The sequence below is a fragment of the Carassius gibelio genome, chromosome B15 (genome assembly GCF_023724105.1).
Source record: "Carassius gibelio isolate Cgi1373 ecotype wild population from Czech Republic chromosome B15, carGib1.2-hapl.c, whole genome shotgun sequence".
Classification (NCBI taxonomy): domain Eukaryota; kingdom Metazoa; phylum Chordata; class Actinopteri; order Cypriniformes; family Cyprinidae; genus Carassius; species Carassius gibelio.
Genome location: NC_068410.1, coordinates 4,601,903 through 4,620,811, shown reverse-complemented (window position 1 = coordinate 4,620,811; position 18,909 = coordinate 4,601,903). Strand labels below are relative to the sequence as shown.

General features: G+C 36.0%; 1 protein-coding gene and 1 long non-coding RNA gene across 3 annotated transcripts; both read right to left on the bottom strand.

Annotated features, from left to right (window-relative positions):
* Positions 1-458: 458 nt before the first annotated feature.
* LOC127972996 (uncharacterized) lies at positions 459-4,200 on the bottom strand. The gene is made up of 2 exons (XR_008157241.1): positions 3,581-4,200; positions 459-1,446 (listed from the first exon to the last, which is right to left on the bottom strand). It is a non-coding gene; the product is annotated as an uncharacterized LOC127972996 (long non-coding RNA).
* A 562-nt stretch (positions 4,201-4,762) lies between these two features.
* On the bottom strand, positions 4,763-17,601 carry ccdc150 (coiled-coil domain containing 150). Of its 2 annotated transcripts, none has more exons than XM_052575539.1 (25): positions 17,357-17,601; positions 16,664-17,026; positions 15,839-16,017; positions 15,140-15,244; positions 14,861-14,990; positions 14,724-14,767; positions 14,562-14,654; positions 13,121-13,228; positions 12,799-12,923; positions 12,327-12,480; positions 11,122-11,190; positions 10,837-10,929; positions 10,675-10,758; positions 10,396-10,494; positions 9,551-9,616; positions 9,342-9,466; positions 8,680-8,752; positions 8,468-8,592; positions 8,278-8,395; positions 7,946-8,116; positions 7,790-7,858; positions 6,655-6,786; positions 6,232-6,318; positions 5,813-5,944; positions 4,763-5,121 (listed from the first exon to the last, which is right to left on the bottom strand). In XM_052575539.1, exons 2-25 carry the CDS (start codon positions 17,022-17,024, stop codon positions 4,987-4,989), a joined length of 2,877 nt encoding a protein of 958 aa, XP_052431499.1. In that variant the 5' UTR covers positions 17,025-17,026; positions 17,357-17,601; the 3' UTR covers positions 4,763-4,986. The 2 variants fall into 2 exon arrangements, with proteins under 2 accessions (XP_052431499.1, XP_052431500.1); XM_052575540.1 differs by having other exon boundaries at positions 8,278-8,392.
* Between the last annotated feature and the right edge of the window lie 1,308 nt (positions 17,602-18,909).

The following is an 18,909-nucleotide window of genomic DNA, read 5'->3' as shown; positions in this document are numbered from 1 at the left end:
GTAATACAAATATTTTATTTTATATGAGCACATTTCAAAGTGCCTTTTTCTTCAAAACAATATTTTTGAAATGCTAATAAATTTGAAAAGTTCTTCTTCTGCAAGCAGAAAAAGTGTAGTTTGTCTTATGTAGCCAGAGAGCCCTTAAATTGACATGGTAATGCAAAGAAAAGTATTTAAAAAATAAACATTTGCAAAAAATTTGTGTGAAGTGGGAGTAATATGAAGTGGGAATAAAAGCTATGGTTCAATGCTCTAATGAAAGAATGCAAAGTTTTACGGGAGTTGTATTACTTTTGTAAAAGAGTGTGAAAAGTTTTGCAAGAAAATGTAGAATGGGAGGCGAGAAAATATTTACAAGAAAACACGAAAAAAAATTGTCAGCAAAAGCAAAGTTTCCAAGAGAATTTTCCAAAAGTGTCAGATGTGAAAAAAACTTGAAATATCTAAACACAGAGTCTTATTAAAACCATACTTAAAGCAGTCAGCATGGCTTCCTATATCTTTATTAACACTTCAAACGCTGTTACGTCATTAAAAGTTAAGGCACATTTTCAGATCCAAGTCCTGCTGGAATACATTTTAAAATAAGAGCATGTTTTCTGCCGGGATTGTATATCACAGATGTATTATAAAAACATGCACCCCATGGTGCATCTGCTCACACACACACACACACACACTTCAACCACAAACATCAGCAACTGCTTGTTAAGAGGCATTCGGTAGAGCATTCAGAAAAATACATTCTGGGTAACATTCTCTTCAGTCATTAATCCCAGCAGTGTTCATTTGTGAAACTGTGTGTGTGTGTGTATAAGCTTGCATGCTACAGACATATGCAATACTACAGTCACTTCTCATTTGTACTGAGCACAGAGGCATCAGATCTGGCCCACTTCCTGGGTCAGTCCAAGTCTGCTGTGTCTCAGGTGCTTTGGCATGAAACTAGAACCCTGTGAATGCACTTGGAGCCAACATGGCTGCCACAGACACGAATGCTGGTGGCTGGGAGAGGCGCGCTGTCAGAAGCCCAAACGGAAGACTCCTTCTTTAACACACTCCAAAAATGGCACTGAAACCCATTCCTTTATCAATCCATCCATCCCTATGATTGTGTGTAGTTCATACATTGGGAAGGAACGAGGGTAAATGAAAGAGAAAGACGAGGACCAGGGAGATTTGGCTGTTTGGAGTCTCTTTACTCGATGGCTCCGGGTCTCGTGGCCACGTAGACGAAGAGGACGATGAGTAGCACGAGCACGACGAGCGTCGGGAGAACGACCGTCGTCACCTGCTCCCGTGCCTCCTGCATGGCCTGCTTGCGCTCCTTTTTGTCCTTCCAAGACTCCTTCTTGGGCTTGCCCTTCAACTGCCGCATGGCTCAGTGTGTTTCCACACAGCGGGTCACCGGCGATCCCAGATGAAAAACCAAAATGCACGGTCCTGTGAAAACACAAGCAATTTAAGAATTATTATTATTATTATTTTAACTGAAGCACATAAATAAACATTAGTAAAGTTGTATCAATGTACTTATAAAGTATTTAATGGCTAAGTAGCAAAAAAATTTATTTTTAGATGCTTTTTGTGGTCGTCATATTTTTAAGAGAGACAGAATAGTTAATGAGAAAAAAAATAGGGTAAAATTTGATTAGATTCCAATTATATTTTTTTTGTAATAATGTGTGCTGATGAATTCTGCACAACACTACCAGGAATGTATATAAAAAAAGAATTAACATATACTTTTAATAATTATCATATTTATGTATTATTAATAACTGATAAACATTTTTTGATGACTTTTATCTGTTGAATGCTGCTGCACTGTAACAAATAAATTTTTAAATACATCATATTAATTATACATCCATAATAATTAGTAAAATAACTTAATTTTATCCAATAACTGGATTGTGAAGTCAGCAGAAAAGTTGTTTCAGAGGCACAGCAAGTTAATATTTTGTTAAGGAGGATACCAGGTGTGTATATTAAGAATATTAAAACTCTACTAATAAATTATCATATGAGCATATTATTAATAAATTATATATTTTTTTCTATTACATGACCTGAAGTGTGAACGAATCAGTTTTAAAGTATGTTATGTAAACTGTGTATGTATAATAATAGAAACATGTTTCACATTGAGTACAACATGTCGCACTTTAGAATACTGTCCCCACAAAATAATATGAAATATTGCTCCATATCTGTGGCTTCACACCTTTAGTAAGTTTTTTTCCCACCCGTAGTCATGGCAACTGAGCAAAGGCCAGCAGTAAGAAATCTGAATGTGGAAATGCAGCAGCGCACACACATACAGAACGAAGCAGAACAGCAGCCTCGGACACAATTCCCACCCAGACAAACAGGAACTGGGTGTTGTATCCGGAATCTTAAGATTTTGTGCATATCCCATAATGAACTACTCACTTGGGGGGGGGGGGGGGGGTGACCCTATACACAGTTCAATTAAACACTTTTATGAACAAAACCAGATCTGCTGATATGTCATTTCTTACTTCAGAGTGTTTTCATATCTCCAAAGTAAATCTGTTCACTTTACTAGAAGTCCATCAGTGACTAAAGTACTGATGTCTAGACATAAATATAAACGCTAATACATATATAATACAATTTAGGAACAATTTAATATGTACAAATGAGATGTAAACTCTGATATGAAATGCTCAAATAAATAAAAATAAAATATAAATAGTTCATTATTGTTCAAAATCTACTCACAAAATATCTGCAGATTCTTGAACTCATACAGAGTTTCATTTCTGATTCCTGGACTCAATAATCTTCAGGCCAGTTTGTTTGACTAATTCAATGAAAAGAACGAATTCAAATTAGTTGATTTGCTCACAAACTATAAAGTGATTTAATTCAGAAACCTCTATGACTAAAATGTTTTATTAATTCACAATGACACACACGTATGTTCGATCTTTGACCTGGCTGATATACTGTACACTGGTCCTAATTTGAAACATTACCATATAAGTCGATTTGTTGGTGGACAACTTGTTAATAATATATTGGATTACCTTAACTCAGTCTATAACACAACTACACAACATCCCAAACGCACCAAGCACTACACGAACATGATATGTCATACTGTATATTCATGTTGATTCATAATGAATCAGTTGTACATGGTGGGTGTGATATATTGTGTTGAATTTCTCTACATGAAAACAAAAGTTACAGTCCTCAGTACGTCTGCTCAGAACACACTAATACAGGCTTTGAGAACAGAAAAGTCCCAGTCTAGCTCTCAGATCAGGATAATACAGTACAGAACATACTCGAAATCCAGCGCGAGACAGCGGCAGCCGCACACTTTCTCTTCTGCATCGAAGTTGCGACGCGCCAGTGTTTACAATCAAATGAGTTGCTGCCGACCACAAATCAACGACCTGTTGCATGCAAACGACTTGAAAACTATCCGGCTGCACTTCATACACATGGCTCGCCCTGTTGCTTGCGCTCGCGCTAAATATGGAATGCGTCTTGTGCGCTCGCGCCGCGCGCGTGGGGACACTTCCACGCACTTTTCGCTTACCGCTTCAGTCTGCGCTCCGCTACACCCGCCGGAGGGCTTTCGTGCACTGTTTTTCTAATCTTCCGCAGTCGCTGTCTCGGTTCCCGGAGGTTTTGAGTGAGTGAGCGGGTGCTCGTGCGAGATTACGTGGCAGCGCTGGAGCCTCGAGCGCAGGAGGGCCGAGGAGGAGGCGTGAGCGCGCGTGCTCTCTCCCTGTCTGCGGGGGCACGAGACGAGGTAAAATATGAAAAAAAACGAAACATTTGTAGTGGCAGTGACTCCATACCGCCGATAGAAGGAGACACAGAGACGACAGACCACAGTGTTCCAGCGCTCTGTTCTTTTGATTTTTTTTTTTTACAGTTCTGTTACACATAGGCTTAAATAAGTGCTGCAATTTTATTTTTTATTTTTTTTTACGTGACATATAGCAGATTTGTGCCTTGAGAAATAACAGCTCTAACAGCACTAGCCTCTGTAAACCACAAATAACAAACAGAGGAGTTGTAAGCCAAAGTACAAGCGCTGGCTTTTTACGTGTTCTGGTTGGCTGACATATCACTGGTGGGCGGAGTTTAGGAGGAGACGGTAACTGTTCAGTTCCTGGACACAAAAACTAAAATTTTGAGTAATGAATTCATGAATTCCCTTCACAATATATTTTAAAACCCATAATGTAATTAATAATATTAATAATATTTATATGCTAATATTTAATAATAATTTATTACAATTATACATTATATACACACACACAAGCATTTTTTTTGGGGGGGGGGGGGGGGTATTGGATCAACTTTATTAAGCAAAATGTACATGTCACAGAAGCATATGGTGATAATAAATAAAAATAAAATAAAAAATAATTATATTATATCGCAATTGCTATATTATTGTCTTTTCAGTCTCAAATAGCTTTATTGACATGACGAAAAAAGATATACCAATAAAAAAAAAGATACACCGTAAAAACAATTAATATAAATACAATAACGTAATGTACAGACAAGTAGAGGTTGTCCCTTTCTTCCAGCAAGACCTCACCTCCCTTGCAGTCATATTTGTACTTTCTGGAGTTTCATTTTGTAGGTGTAAGAGTTTGACCTTATTTTATTGCAACAGAATAACTTTGTTGCGGGCTGCAGGGAACAAACATGTTTAACATGAGTAATTTGTGAGTAATTAGGGCACGTGGTCATAAAGTGCAGGTCTGTTTCCAATTTATTTTATGAGGTCAGTCTTTCTACACACACAGTGTTTTTGCTAGTGCACTTTTTAGTTTCAAGCAATGAAATACATGTTCTGAATATGCTTGATATGTACTTGCATACAAACACACCTACAGTAGTGTAGATAACTGAATCTTTTCAAGCCGATTACATGCATGATCTATGAGTTTGTGATGCGCTTCTCCATGGATGCTGTTATCAGGTGGTCAGCGCACGTACGTGTCTTGTGGGTTTGTAACTGCCGGCGACGTGTCCCAGCTCTTTCTTGAACTCCCAGCGCTGTATTACGGAGGCCCAGGGCTCCAGTTTAGGGTCAAAAAAGCAAACATGAGTCTAAAAACAGAGAACAGCCTTCAGGTCAGAAATAAAAACACAAAGAAAGACCACAGATGTCATTGAGAACAAGCTGAATGAATCTGAATATCAAATAAAAGCATCTGCTAAATGACTAAATGTAAAAATAGACACTTTCGTCAAACATATATCTATATCTATATTATAAACTAGAATTTTATGGGGAAAACATTTATATATATATATATATATATATATATATATATATATATATATATATATATATATATATATATAAAAATTGAAAGATTTTATTGGATAAAAATACAGTAAAATTTCCAGCATCATTACTCCAGTCTTCATTGTCACATGATCCTTCAGAACTCATTCTAATATACTGATTTTCTGAACGTTAAAAACAGTTGTGTTGCTTAATATTTTTGTGGAAACCAAGACAAATCTTTAGTAACAAATTTTGATTCATTTAACGCATCCTTGCTGAATAAGTGTATAAAATCCCTTAAAATATATTTATTTAGAAAAATTGTCAAATGTATCAAATAAATAAGTATTTTAAATTCCATTTTTTAAAAAAAAGCATTTGAACATGTATTTTCTTAAGTTAAAATTCTTCTGTACAATTAATAATTTCATTTTTAGGAGCCTTTTTAATGGATTTCGAACGAGTACAGTATAAAGTATGTTCATGATTTGTATTCTCATGTGCTACCTGAGCTGGAGTGGACCGTGTGGCGTCTTTTCCCGTACTGTTCAAGCTCTCTGTACGTCTGTCTGTCTGGCCATTAAAGCTCTCAGATTTAGAGCAGAGCCCTCTGTGGTCCTCATCCATGCTCTCTGTGATCTGAGGAACAGAGAAGTGGGATGGAAACGAAGGAATCAAATCAAAGGCGAAAATAAGAGGCATCCTCTGGAGAGCTTGCATGATTTCAACACTGTGATCAGAGAAGGAGGAGGCAACCTAAAATCTGACACGGTTTCCAGCATCAATTTCACAATGTTGGAACAAGAGACACGATCATTGGAAACACAACAGGATTTAGACTCAGTTTAAAAGCGACGATTAAAATTCTGTCATCGTCTCTATTATTATTCCTCATGTATAAACGGACGCTGTTGGGGTTTGTTTACCTGCTGTGACTCCAGACAAACTTCCCTGAGTCTCACTTCTGCCTCATCCCTCTCGTCCTGGAGCCGTTTCAAACTCTCTTCCAGCTGCTGCACACACATAACACCAGCATTCAGCATAATCCCCCTGATTATTCATTTACATAATGCCAATTCTCCAGCACTTTCTACTGGTCTTGCAGTATTGATGCCCTGAAGGGCCTAACAGACAGGAAGATGAAGGGAACTCTAGCTTGCTGATACTGCAAGATACAGAGGAAGGAAAAAAAAGAGATATGGAAAGAGAATCCCAAAGCACACAAACTAAGAAAGAAATGGACATGGACAGAAAAGGAAGTTCCTGATGTAATTGCACATGAACTATTAGGGCTGAGGTCAACATTTAGGACAGCTCCACAGAGTAAAGGTGAACAAGAGAGCACTGACCCGACATTTCTCCTGTAGCGTGTGATTGAGATCTCTTTCGGCCTGTAGCTCCCCCTGCTGACTGGAGGACAGACACTGCAGCTCAGACTGGAGAGAAAGCATCTCTGAACGCAGCTGCAGCAAAGACTGAGACTGAAACACACACAGAACACACTCGGAGATATCATCTTCAGATTTAGTCTTTGGTTTTAGTTCTAATATTTTTATCATCAGTCCTTCTAAGGGTGAATTTAGAAAAAAAAAATAATTAAGCTGCTCAAGCAGTGATTGTGTACTAATTGTTCTGCCTTCAACAATACTTTTCAAGACTATTATGGTTAAACTTCAAATCAAGTTGGATGAGCAATATTCCTTTTATTATTTATTTATTAACTTTTTAATACCATGCCAGCATTAAGGCTATTTTCATGGGAATCTCTGAATAAATTATACAAAGTATACAATTAACTAAAGCTTTTAAAAGACATTTCAGATGTACACTAGACAAAAATTCTCAAATACAAAAATTCTAAAATATTTTTTTAAATAAATCTGTTCCTGTTATTATGCATAAGACTTAAATGTATTTTATTTTGCAAGGAATATGTATATTTAATAATATGTAATTTGTAATAATAATTACATAATATAACATAAAGACTATAAAGATTGGAAAAGCACTCTAAACATAGCTAAGTAAATTTCAATTTAAATTCACTGATGTGCTCAACATAATACACTATTAAATACATTATTAAAAAGTATTACCTCATATACAGCATATACAACACTTTTTTATAGAAATAATGAAATTATTTTTATTTTTCCATTGCTTTAACGAGCAAATAACATGTACTGCAGCTCATTTACAAATGATATTGCAAACTTTTCTACTAGTTAATTTGCATGGATAATCCACAAGGGGGCCGAAGACATGCAGTAAAAAGTTTTTTTGGGAGAAGATTAGTTATGTAAATTATGTTGAGGCCTTAGAAAGTCATGTATGAAATAGCATACATAAATCTATATTGGGTTAAGAAAGAGTAGTCTGTTGGAGTAGTCTATCAGCTATTAGATCTTGAAAATTTCTGATTTAGCATAACCTTTAAAGAGGCCACTTTCACTTTTTTGTATATAAACAGGTTTAAGTGTGTACCTGTTCATAACTCCTTCTCTTATATTCATCCTTCGCTTCTTCAAGACTTTTAATTTCTGTTTCCAAATCCTGTTAGGAAGGCAAAGACGATGTAAAAACTCATTCTGGGATGTTATTACCACAGTGAGAGAGCCTGTATCCAGTAAAATGACACACTTTGATTCGCAGAGAGTGATTCAGTGGTGTTCTGTTGCCCAGATACTGATTCAGTTGAGACTTCAGGTGAGATATAAGCTTCTCCAGCTCAGACACCTTCTCTCCAAGCTCCTGATTGGCTCGTGAGAGGTCACCTGACTTTGACGATGCATCATTCAGCGCCTTCTTCAGCTATATAGAAAACGGGAATCAAAAGTAGAACTGAATCAAATTCAAATGTATTTATAAAGCACTTAGATATACTTGTAAATGCTGTACATTAAAATCTATCTAGCAGGACATACCTAATTAATTTATAAAATGACCAAAATGCATAATTTGTTTAACATTACCCTCTGTGCTGACATTCTCCCAGAGTCTTTTTCCCTTTTGAGCAAGCTCTTGTGTGAATTTACAAGTTCTGTCAATCGGCGAATCTCTGCCCTCGCCTCTTTAAGCTCCGCCTCCCTGCTGGTGCAGTCATGTATGATGTAAACTTGAGAAAACATGGAGGACATAAACCATCAAATCCCATTCCCTCACCTCTCGCTGAGGGCGTTTAATTTGTCTTGTGCATTGTGGTTTTCCTGTAAGGCCTGCTCTAAACTCTGGGATAGTTTCCTGTTGTCCAGTTGAGTTTCATCAAGTGCTTTTTGCAAAGCTTCAACCTTCAAAAATGTGAGCATGTGAACAGTTAATCTCCTTGATCTCATCTTTTGTCTATTTGGTCATCAGAGTGTTTGTGTGCAATAAACCTTTTCGTTGTTCCTTGCGTCGAGATTCTCTACTTCAGCTTCAAGCCTCTGAATCTCTTTCATAGCCTGCAGTCTGAAAAACACACAACACACAGGAATGCAGATGACTGCAAACAATCACTGACTTATACAAAGAACAAGTTTACAGTTATGCACTTATGATGGAAGTCTATGGGGCAAGACGTTCTCCAGAAACGAGCAAATATTTAAGCACTCTCATAATTGTTATTTGAGCTGTGTAGTGTCTATTTATTTCCTATAAACAAATTTTAGCTTCACAGGATGTTAACTAATGGACTGGAGTGGTGTGGAGCTCTTGTGGATTATTGTGATGTTTTTATCAGCTGTTTGGACTCTCATTCAGACGGCACCCATTCACTGCAGAGAGAGCATCCATTGGTGAACAAGTGATGTAATGCTAAATTTCTCCAGATCTGTTATGATGAAACTGTATCTTGGATGAACTCGAATTTTCAGCAAATGTACATTTTTGGGCTGACTGTGTATACAGCACTTCTGCAATGGGATTGGGAACTAATGCTACATCCATCCCACAAGTCAAAGAGATCTACCAGTGCAACCTAAAAAATGAGTACCCCTTTAAGTTGCAATGACCCTTTTCCTCTAATCAGAAGTGTGTCCTCTTAGTCTCGCACACACACCTCTCTCTCCTGAGTGTGTGTAGTTCCTGTGCTCTTTCTCTCAGCTCTGCATGCAGGGTTTGCGTGTTCTGCTGCAGACGAGCGTGGGACGACAGGACCTTCTCCAGAGTTTGAGCTACTTCATTCTGTTATGCACAAAAACATCAAAACTTTTGAACGTTTGTTAATTCAGCTCTTAGGTTTCAGTTGTCTTTCGTTGAACCCCTCACCGTGTCTCTGTGCTGTTGCTGTAGTGTGAAGAGTTGCTCTTTTAATGTCTGATTTTCCCTCTGCGCCTGAGAACGAGGCAGAAAGAGCGTGAAATATTCAGTAGTTGACTTGTTGAAGGGGGTCATTATTTATATTCATATTTATTCTTTAAGTCCTTAAAGTTTAACTGAAATGTGATGCACATATCCTCCGTTCTGCTTTTATTTCTTTGTTGTGACTCGGCAGGCTAAAATTCTAAACAGAATGGATGTTAAATATTGTCATATGTTTTGCTTTCTAATGCTTAGAATCTAAGGATGCAAGTTATAATGGTACAATGTCAGTTAATGCCAGATATTATCGATATTACAAATAATTTAATAACACAGTTAAATGTAACTTCTAAATAAATATTCATTTTCATGCTGTACATTATAATGCTGTGATGATTAACATGCACATGTAGCATATAAAACGACTGATTTGAGTTTTTTGTGTTTTGTTAATTGAATCTAATTTAAAGTCATATCAAGAGAATAATTATGGGCTTGTCAGGTATCAGCCATAACTGTAATAAAGGCTTGGGCAATACAGAAAACTTGTGATTTCCAAATGAAGCCTTTTTGTTGCTTAGTATATTTATAATTTAGTTCATTTATAAAAGGCTGTACTTTTGGACTGGGGCAGAAATGCAGCAAACTATTTGATCTCAGAAGAAGTCTGTCTATCTGCTTCCTCAGGATATGAGCCTTTTAATCAATAAACAGTCTGAGGATTCTTAGCAGCTTTTATCAGTTGCTTTTCTGCATTCATGCAGTTCAGTTTGAAACACCTGAGTGGCACAGAGCTTGTTGTGTGTGTTTACCTGTGTATAACTGTTCTGCAGTGCAGTGTTGCTCTGACAGTGTCCAGTACATTCTGCTTTCAATGTCTTCAGGTCAGCGGCCATCTGCTGCACTCGCGCCTGTGTAAACACACACACACACGCACAGCCTGTTTATTTGAAGCCTGGTGTGTGTTTCAGACATACACTGTGTGTGTGTTTATCATATGACTGTTCAAGCATCGTTTTATGTCACACTGTGCAAAATGTGTGCAATAAATCCATACACACACAAAACGTATGCGTCTGTGTGAAACAGACCTGCAACTTGCCCTTCTCGTAGGCCAGTTGGTTCTTGCTGTCTGTCAAGTCCCAGAGCATCTGTTCCACCTGACGATGAGTTACCTGAGAGAGAGAGAGAGAGACTAACAAGCGCTCTTTCCTTTGACGTGCATCTGACTCTGTGATCTTCTGATCTCAAACCTGCTGATGCTCCAAGGCTGCCAGGCTCTCCATCAGCTCCTTGTTCTCCTCCTTCTGTTTCTGCAGGGCTGAGTTCACCACGGTCAACTCCACCTGTCAATCACAGGGAAGAAGAGGATGTTTATGGTAACTGTTGTAGTGGATTCGATGTAGCCTGTGAAATGAGCTCCATTTTATATCCAGCAAATGCAGGAGAAGAAATTAAATTCATTGAAAAATTCTGACCTCCTGAAGGCACTAGAGAAAGATAGGAAGTGACCTCACATTTGGTCAGCAGTACAGTACCTTGATCTCCGATAGCTGTGTTTCCAGACTGTTCTTCTCCTTTTCCAGTGAAATGACTGCAGAGTTCATCTGAGATTTGGAAATAAAGAGTTCATTAAAGCAATAGGCCACAGATGGTTGAAGGGAGAGTTCACCTAAAAGTGTTTTTGTCACCATTTACTCACTCTCCTGCCATAATCAAACAGTTGATGCTCCTCATTGACTTCCATAGTATTGCTTTACCTACTTTGGAAGTCAATGGGGACCAGCAAATTTTCGGTTCTTTAAAAACATCTTCTTCTGTGTTCAACATAAGAAAGAAACGTATACAGCTTTGGTGAGTAAAAGATGACAACATTTATCATTTTAGTGTGAACTATTTCTTTAAGAGCTGTTAAAGTGCACAACCATTTGATGCTGTATTGCTTTGCTAAAATGGCAGCTTTTGATAAAAAAAAGAAATTATGAATAAAAATAATACATTAACATAATGAATTAGTAATATTAATTATTACAATACATTATTTAATGTGTGTGTGTGTGTGTGTGTGTGTGTGTGTGTGTGAATAATGTATAATAAATTGAATATTGTATTATCATTTTAATAACATTTTAATACTATAATTGTATTATCAAATTAATCATGCTAATATTTATAATACACTGTATAATATGCATATGTATATTAATTATATAATTATGTATGTCAGTTTAATTATAAAAATTATTAATATGAATTTATTAAAAAACAATTCTTATAAATATGTTTATATTATATCTTATAAATACATATCATATTAATAAAACATTATATATATGTATATTAAATATAAAATTCTGTATAATTTAATATAATTTTGTATTATTATTACATTTGTTATTGTCACTGTAATTATTACAATTAATAATTATATTACTTTTTTAAAACAATATTTTAATATTATAAGAATGCTAGCAATTATAATACATTATATAATATATATATATATATATATATATTATATATATATATATATATATATATATATATATTATATTATTATTTTTTTATATATATATAATTACATGTATAATATAATATAATATAATATTTTTACTACTACTACTACTAATAATAATAATAATAAAAATAAAAAAAAAGTTGAAATGCGATTCATCCGGTCAGAATTTCTGTTTATCTGTTTTTAGTCCTTTTCTTTGAACTCATAAAAGCACTTTGAGCTGACCTCAGTCTTTATCTGATCATGTGTCACGGCGCAGCTGAGCTCCCCCTGAAGCCTCTGAATGGTGCGTTCCAGCAGCTGCTGATGATTGACAGCTGTCTCCTGGGCAACGGTGGAACTCTGCTGCAGTTTGGCATGATCCGCTTTCAGAGCCTCCCTTTGAGAGAAATTAAGAGAGCTGACCATCACAAACATTACAATCCTGATCTCATTCACAGTACCTGATGACAGAACTGTGATTTACACTCATATTTTCTTTATGTTGTCTACTTTTGGTTTTCAAGGATCATGCAACACGTTGCCATCAGCCTAAATCTAAAAAAGTGAATTTGAGTCAAAGATGAATTTGAGTCAAAATACGGTGCGTTTGGTGTCAGCAACAAAAGACACAGGAAGTGTTTGTCTTTTTCCAGCTGTGGGTCGTGATCCCCCGCTATGAATGACTTCTAGAAGTGAACGTGTGTGTGTATCTCACAGCTCTTTCTGCAGGGAGAGTTTCTCTGATATGGTGCCCTGTAGTTCAGCCTGGATGTTCCTTCTGGCTGTGTCTAAAAGCAGATCCTGCTCCTGAAGGTGTTTAGACACACGATCTCGCTCCGCCTGAACAAACAACACATTCCCAGCAAAACTGTCTCTATCATTATTTTCTGAATCACTTGTTTAATTAGTGCTAATTTGCTCTGCTACTGTTTAACTTTTACTATTATTCTTATTTTCTTTCTTATGACACCTTGCCAATTCCAACAATTGTTTTCTCGCTATCAAATGATATTAAAACTGAAACCTAATAGAAATACCTTAATTTTGCAGTGCTGTTCTGTCTGTAGTCGGGTGTTTTCCAGTGTTAATGAATGAAGTGCGGTGCTCAGCTCTGAACACTGAACCTCTAACTCTTCATTCAACACCTGAGAGAAAGAAAGAGGTGAACTTCTTACAATAAACCTCATTCATAACAAGCACACACATTTTTACATCAGAAGAGCAAAGTTTATGATGCTTTTTGGCTAAACAAATCTGGATTGGATAGACGGATACATATGAGCCAGAAGAATAACGGTCTGAATTTCACACATACGTATTACTTGAATGGTTATAGAACAAATGAATGATATAGATTACTATACAGTAGTACTTTTATATGCTTTTGGAACCTGACGGTTACAATTACCATCCTTTCATCCCTCCTTGAGTTTCACAGATGATAAAGTCATATGGGTTTGCATATGAAAGGAATTTATTTTCTTCTTTTTTTGGGGCGATTTATTCTTTTATTAATATTGCAGTTTTTATTTATTCATTTATTTGAGAATATTGTAAAACCCAATTTTTTTAATAATTAAAAAGCATTTTTTACAAATTATAAAAATGTAAATATTTGCAACAGAAAATAAACAAAAAAATAATAATAAACAGAACAATCTAAGCCATTTCAGTTGATTCTGTTTTATTTAATAACTGATAATATTGCAAAAAAATATTTTTATACAACAATATTGTATAATATACAATAAATAATTAAAATATGTTATGTAAATTTTTTGCAACACAGAAAGAAAGCAAAAACTAAAAACAGTGCTGAAAAGTTTCTCTTCCAGTGAAGTATCTTCCATGTTTTATTATTCAAAACACTACAAACTGAAAGAACATATGCTGTTTTAATTGTCTTTCTTTGAATTTGTCAACAAAACATTTTTCATAATTTGTCAGAAAAAACTAAAATCTTAGAGAAACTGCAGGATATTAATGTTTTTTTTTTCCTTTCACATACATTTTTCAAAAGCTACAATTTAATTCCTTTTATTGCATTCATTTAATTCCTCTCTCTTGTCCCCTCTTGTATTAGAATATATATTATAATATTTTCAAGACAATTAGATTATAGTGGGGTAAGCACCACTTTCAAACAGAGATGTGACCAAACAAAATTAGGATCCATTGCTCTAATACAAATTTGTACAATGGCAGTATTTTGGGTTTGTTGAGCTAATATAATTATATAATGCTAAATAGATGATGAGGGAGTGTGTGTATATGTGTGTGTGTGTGTGTGTGTGTTTGGTCCTAGTAAACCCTACAATACGGGAACAAAATGTCCCCACAAAGATGGCAATATCTGAAATCCTTGTCCTTCTGTAAGGGGTAGGTTTAGGTTTAGGGTTGGTGTATGATGATAGAAAATGCAGTTTGGACATTATATAAACCATTTCGTCGATGCAATGTGAGTGTGTGTATGTGTACCTGGACTTGATCTGCAGCTGCTCTGAGGTCTCGTCCGTCTCTGATGAGTCTGCTGTTCTCCTGCTGCTGTTTCTGCAGAGCCGTCTTCACACTCTAAACACACACAAACATCATGAGACGTCTCATTCCCGCTGTCAGTGTCCCCCTCACATGTTCTCGTACCTTCATCTCTTTGTTCAGCTGTGAAATCAGAGTCTCTTTCACTCCTGAGAGGAAACAAAACACTTTCATTTCACTACCAACAGACGTGCTGTATCATAGACATAGTTTAAAATGTCCCATAATTCAGTGTTTCTGACCGGATTGTTCTCGAAGCTCACAACACTCTCTTTCCAGGCCCAGAATTTGCTCCTCCCTCTTCTTTAGCTCTGCTCTGTTTGCCTGTCCATCAGTACGTAAGGAGTGACAGTCTGCTTGAAGAACCTCCACCTGACAAGACACCAGCAAACAGTGGGCAGAAAGCCTAAATTAGCCATTTTTTTTGAATGTCTTGATTTGTTTTGGCCCGGATTATCATCCATCAGGTGAAGGTCTGATCATTTAGAAGCAGCCTCTTCTGAACAAGACACATGATTTACCTCTCGTCTCTCCCTCTCCACCACTCTCTCCATCTCCTCCACTCTCCGCAGCAGTGCATTGTGGGATTGCTCAGCCTCCAAGAGTGCTGTGGTCTCCTGCGCTTTCTGCGAATAGTTTCAGAGGTCAAGAACTATCAATTGATATAGAAATAGCTGTTTTACTTATGACATTATAAAGATTCACTGTTTTAACTGGGAAAAACATTAAAATACACTTGATTTGAAAATTGTTTTTATCATAAAACATTTCTGTTAATTAAAGTAAAAAAAAAATCTGAAAGTGAAATTAGGCTGTTTAAGTGAAAATAAAAAAACTTACCTTACCTTTTAGTTCTAAAATGACTAACTGAAATAAAATTAAAATAAAAACTAATATTAAAATATTTAGGGAAAAAAATGGCAAATGCACATAACAGAATATCAAAAAGTTAATGTAAAAATAAAATATAAATGAATTTAAAAATAATTAATTACTAAATAATTAATAAATTAATTAAGAATTAATTAGTAAAACTATAATAGCATAGACATGACACTAAAAACACTGCTTAAAATGTAATGTTTTACATTTTAATTTAAAAATATAAATAAATACTAGTTACCATTTCACCTGAAAACTGAATGGGTTCATTTATAAATTTTTACACGCAAACATTTCATGCAGTCTCTTAATTAACATGAGCCCATAAGGTGTTTTACTTGAGCAGAGGTGGTGTTCTCCAGCGCCTCCCTGAGTCTGAGCACCTCCCGCTCCGCCTCCTGTCTCTGCTCACAGGCCTGCTGCAGCTCATCCCGTAACTGCAGCACCTCCCGCCGTGAAGAGCGCTGCTCCTCCTCGTGCTGCTCCTGCAGTGTGGTTAACCTCTCCTGCAGATGCACTACACACAGAGAGAAACTGCTCCCACAGATGCTCGCTGACAAAATGAGTCTAAAACACACAAGTTTGCTTAGTCATCCTTATGGGGACATTGCATAGACTTTTCATTGTTTTTATATACAGCTAGTTATTAACTATACTATAACTATTCTAATATACACACACACATAAAAAAATACTAAAAAAAGGATTATACTCTTTTTACATTATAAAAGTAGGTTTTGGAATGTTTTGAATGGTACAATTGTTACTAAAGGTATTTATTGTGATGTAAAATACATTTCTGAAATGTTTAATAAACCTTTATAATAAAGTTTAATAAACCTTCAAAGCTAAATAAGTAACAGCAAAACGTTTTACAAAGATAAAAAAAAATAACAGGGATGTTATATTTGTACCACAATACTTATCAGCATATATATATATATATATATATATATATATATATATATATATAACATTTGGATTTTTTTTTTATTATTGGACATTGTATTGTGCATCCTCTATTGTCATCTAATGCTCTTCTAAAGTCATTTAATTTAATAACACTGTTAAATGTAATGTATTGCACATCTCAAATATCCTTTTATCATACTGCTGTGATGCATAATTCACATTTAGATTCACATGCACCACTGAAAACGGACCCATGTTGGATGGATTGAGCTGTCTGTCCGTCTCCAGACGGAAGGTGGTGAGTTTCAGAGTGTGCAAAACACTTTCTAATCTGCACACACGAGCGACCAGCGTTTCACACTGTCTCCACAGCAAACCCTCTCCTGCGGCACTCAGGGCCCGGTGGATGTTCACAGGACTGATGGGACGCTTAGAGGAGCTCCCGTCCGAAGAGGTGACGAGCAGCTGATCTGCAGACGCTCCCACAGAGCCCAGACTCCTCACTAACTCCTCCGTCTGCTGCTCCGCTGTCTGAAGACGCTGCTGTAAGACGGAGAGAGACTCCGGAGCCGTGGCCCCTGCACTCAAGGGACAGATCACTAACCTGGACATTACTGAGAAGGAGAAAGACAAGAGAGAGAGACTTGAGAGAGAGATAGAGAGAAGGGGGAGGGAGGGAGGTAGGGTGGGAAAGAGAGAGACAGACAGACAGGGAATAGACAGACAGACGGACAGATAGGAAACAGATAGATAGATAGATAGATAGATAGATAGATAGATAGATAGATAGATAGATAGAAAACAAAGTATTCTTAAACCTTTATTTTGGCTTAATCGTAATTGAATAACATTTACATGTTTTTGGCCAGGTAAAAGACCTGCAATATATTTATATATATTTATTTACATGGAAATTTAAATCAGTGCATCGGACAGAAACTCACCGGTAACGTTACTTGACGTCGGTGAATCTCATTGACACCACCTTTGCATTTCCGTCACACGCTGAGGATGAGGCTTGAGACTTGTTTGTATTAACTGAATAGAGAGTCGATTTCATTTGTTTTTATCTGTTGTTGTTGCTTACGAGTGAGCCCAGCACTTCCGGCTTAGATGGTTACCGTGGAGACCGTTCCCTCTCGTGCGCTGTTCTAAACTCCCGCCACAGCGAAAGAAAACGAAACTAGAGCGGAAAAATGAAGCGGGGCGTAGTGGCCCGGATGTTCTATCTGATTGGTCAGGTATGAGACGAGACAAATTAACAGTTTAATTTAAATTCTTCACTGTGTGTTTTAGTAGCTTTTCAACGTCTCAAAATCATTATTCTGGTGTAAATATTTATTCATACTACTGCTGAGAGAATAGCTATGCCACGTGGGTTTTGCTACTTTTCACAGTCGTTTTATTAATGACCTTACAATGCAAAGCGCAATTTATATCCAGGGTCAGACAGTTCTCGGATCCCATCAGAAATATCTTAATTTGTGTTCCGAAGAGGATCCAAGGTCTTACGGGTTTGAAACGAGTAACTTAAGTAATTAATGACAAAATTAGAATGTATGGGTGAACTATCCCTTTAATAAAAATCAGTCGTTTTTGATGAAAGGATACGTTTTTTAGTATATAATTTTACATAGATTGATGCTCCAGATATCGGTGTACATTAGAAATTATTTATCAGATAAAACAAAAGTTTTAGCACACAAGTTTGTTCTAAGGAACGTAAAACGTCTTAATATTTGAGCACAGCTACGATTGTTGAGCCATCAAGCGCCCCCTTGAGGAAGCAAAATTTTAATATGTTATTAATGCGCAGTAAATGGTGCCTTCCGATAATATTCTGTTTCCTTTTACAAGACATAGTATTGTTTTGACAAAAGACGCCCAAACGCTTTTGAGAACTGAAATTGTTATTTTTATTTGAAGCCTTCTTAGAATGTTATGAAACAAAACATTTGCCATTATATTTGTCATTGAGACCATTAAGGTATTTATTGCAATATAAAATTGTACCAATATATATTTCAATTAAGTTTTACATTTAAGAAATAAAAAAGATGAATCTCTGTAATAATGTCATATTTCACCCCAAATTAAAACGAATATATAGTTAGAATATTTTGCATATAAAAATGCCTATTCTTAAAAACATTATTTTGATCGTGTCATTTTTAAATACACAGATTTAACACTTAATGTATCCATGATCATTTACTAAACCTAAAAAAAAAAAAAAAAAAAACAATTATTCTTTATTATAATGAACATTAATTATATATACCTTTAATGTTGGGGTGGAATATGACTTTTCTTCGTGAGATTCATGCAAAATGACTATCAGTATTGGCATTTGAGAAACGCTGTATGAGGCAAAGAACCACACCAAAGCCTCATCAAACCGTTCCATCATGATCTAGAGGGAAGAAAAATATCTCATCGCTTTTGAATCACCACTTCAAATTATTAACTCTATTAAAAAACAGATCCCAAGTAAGTT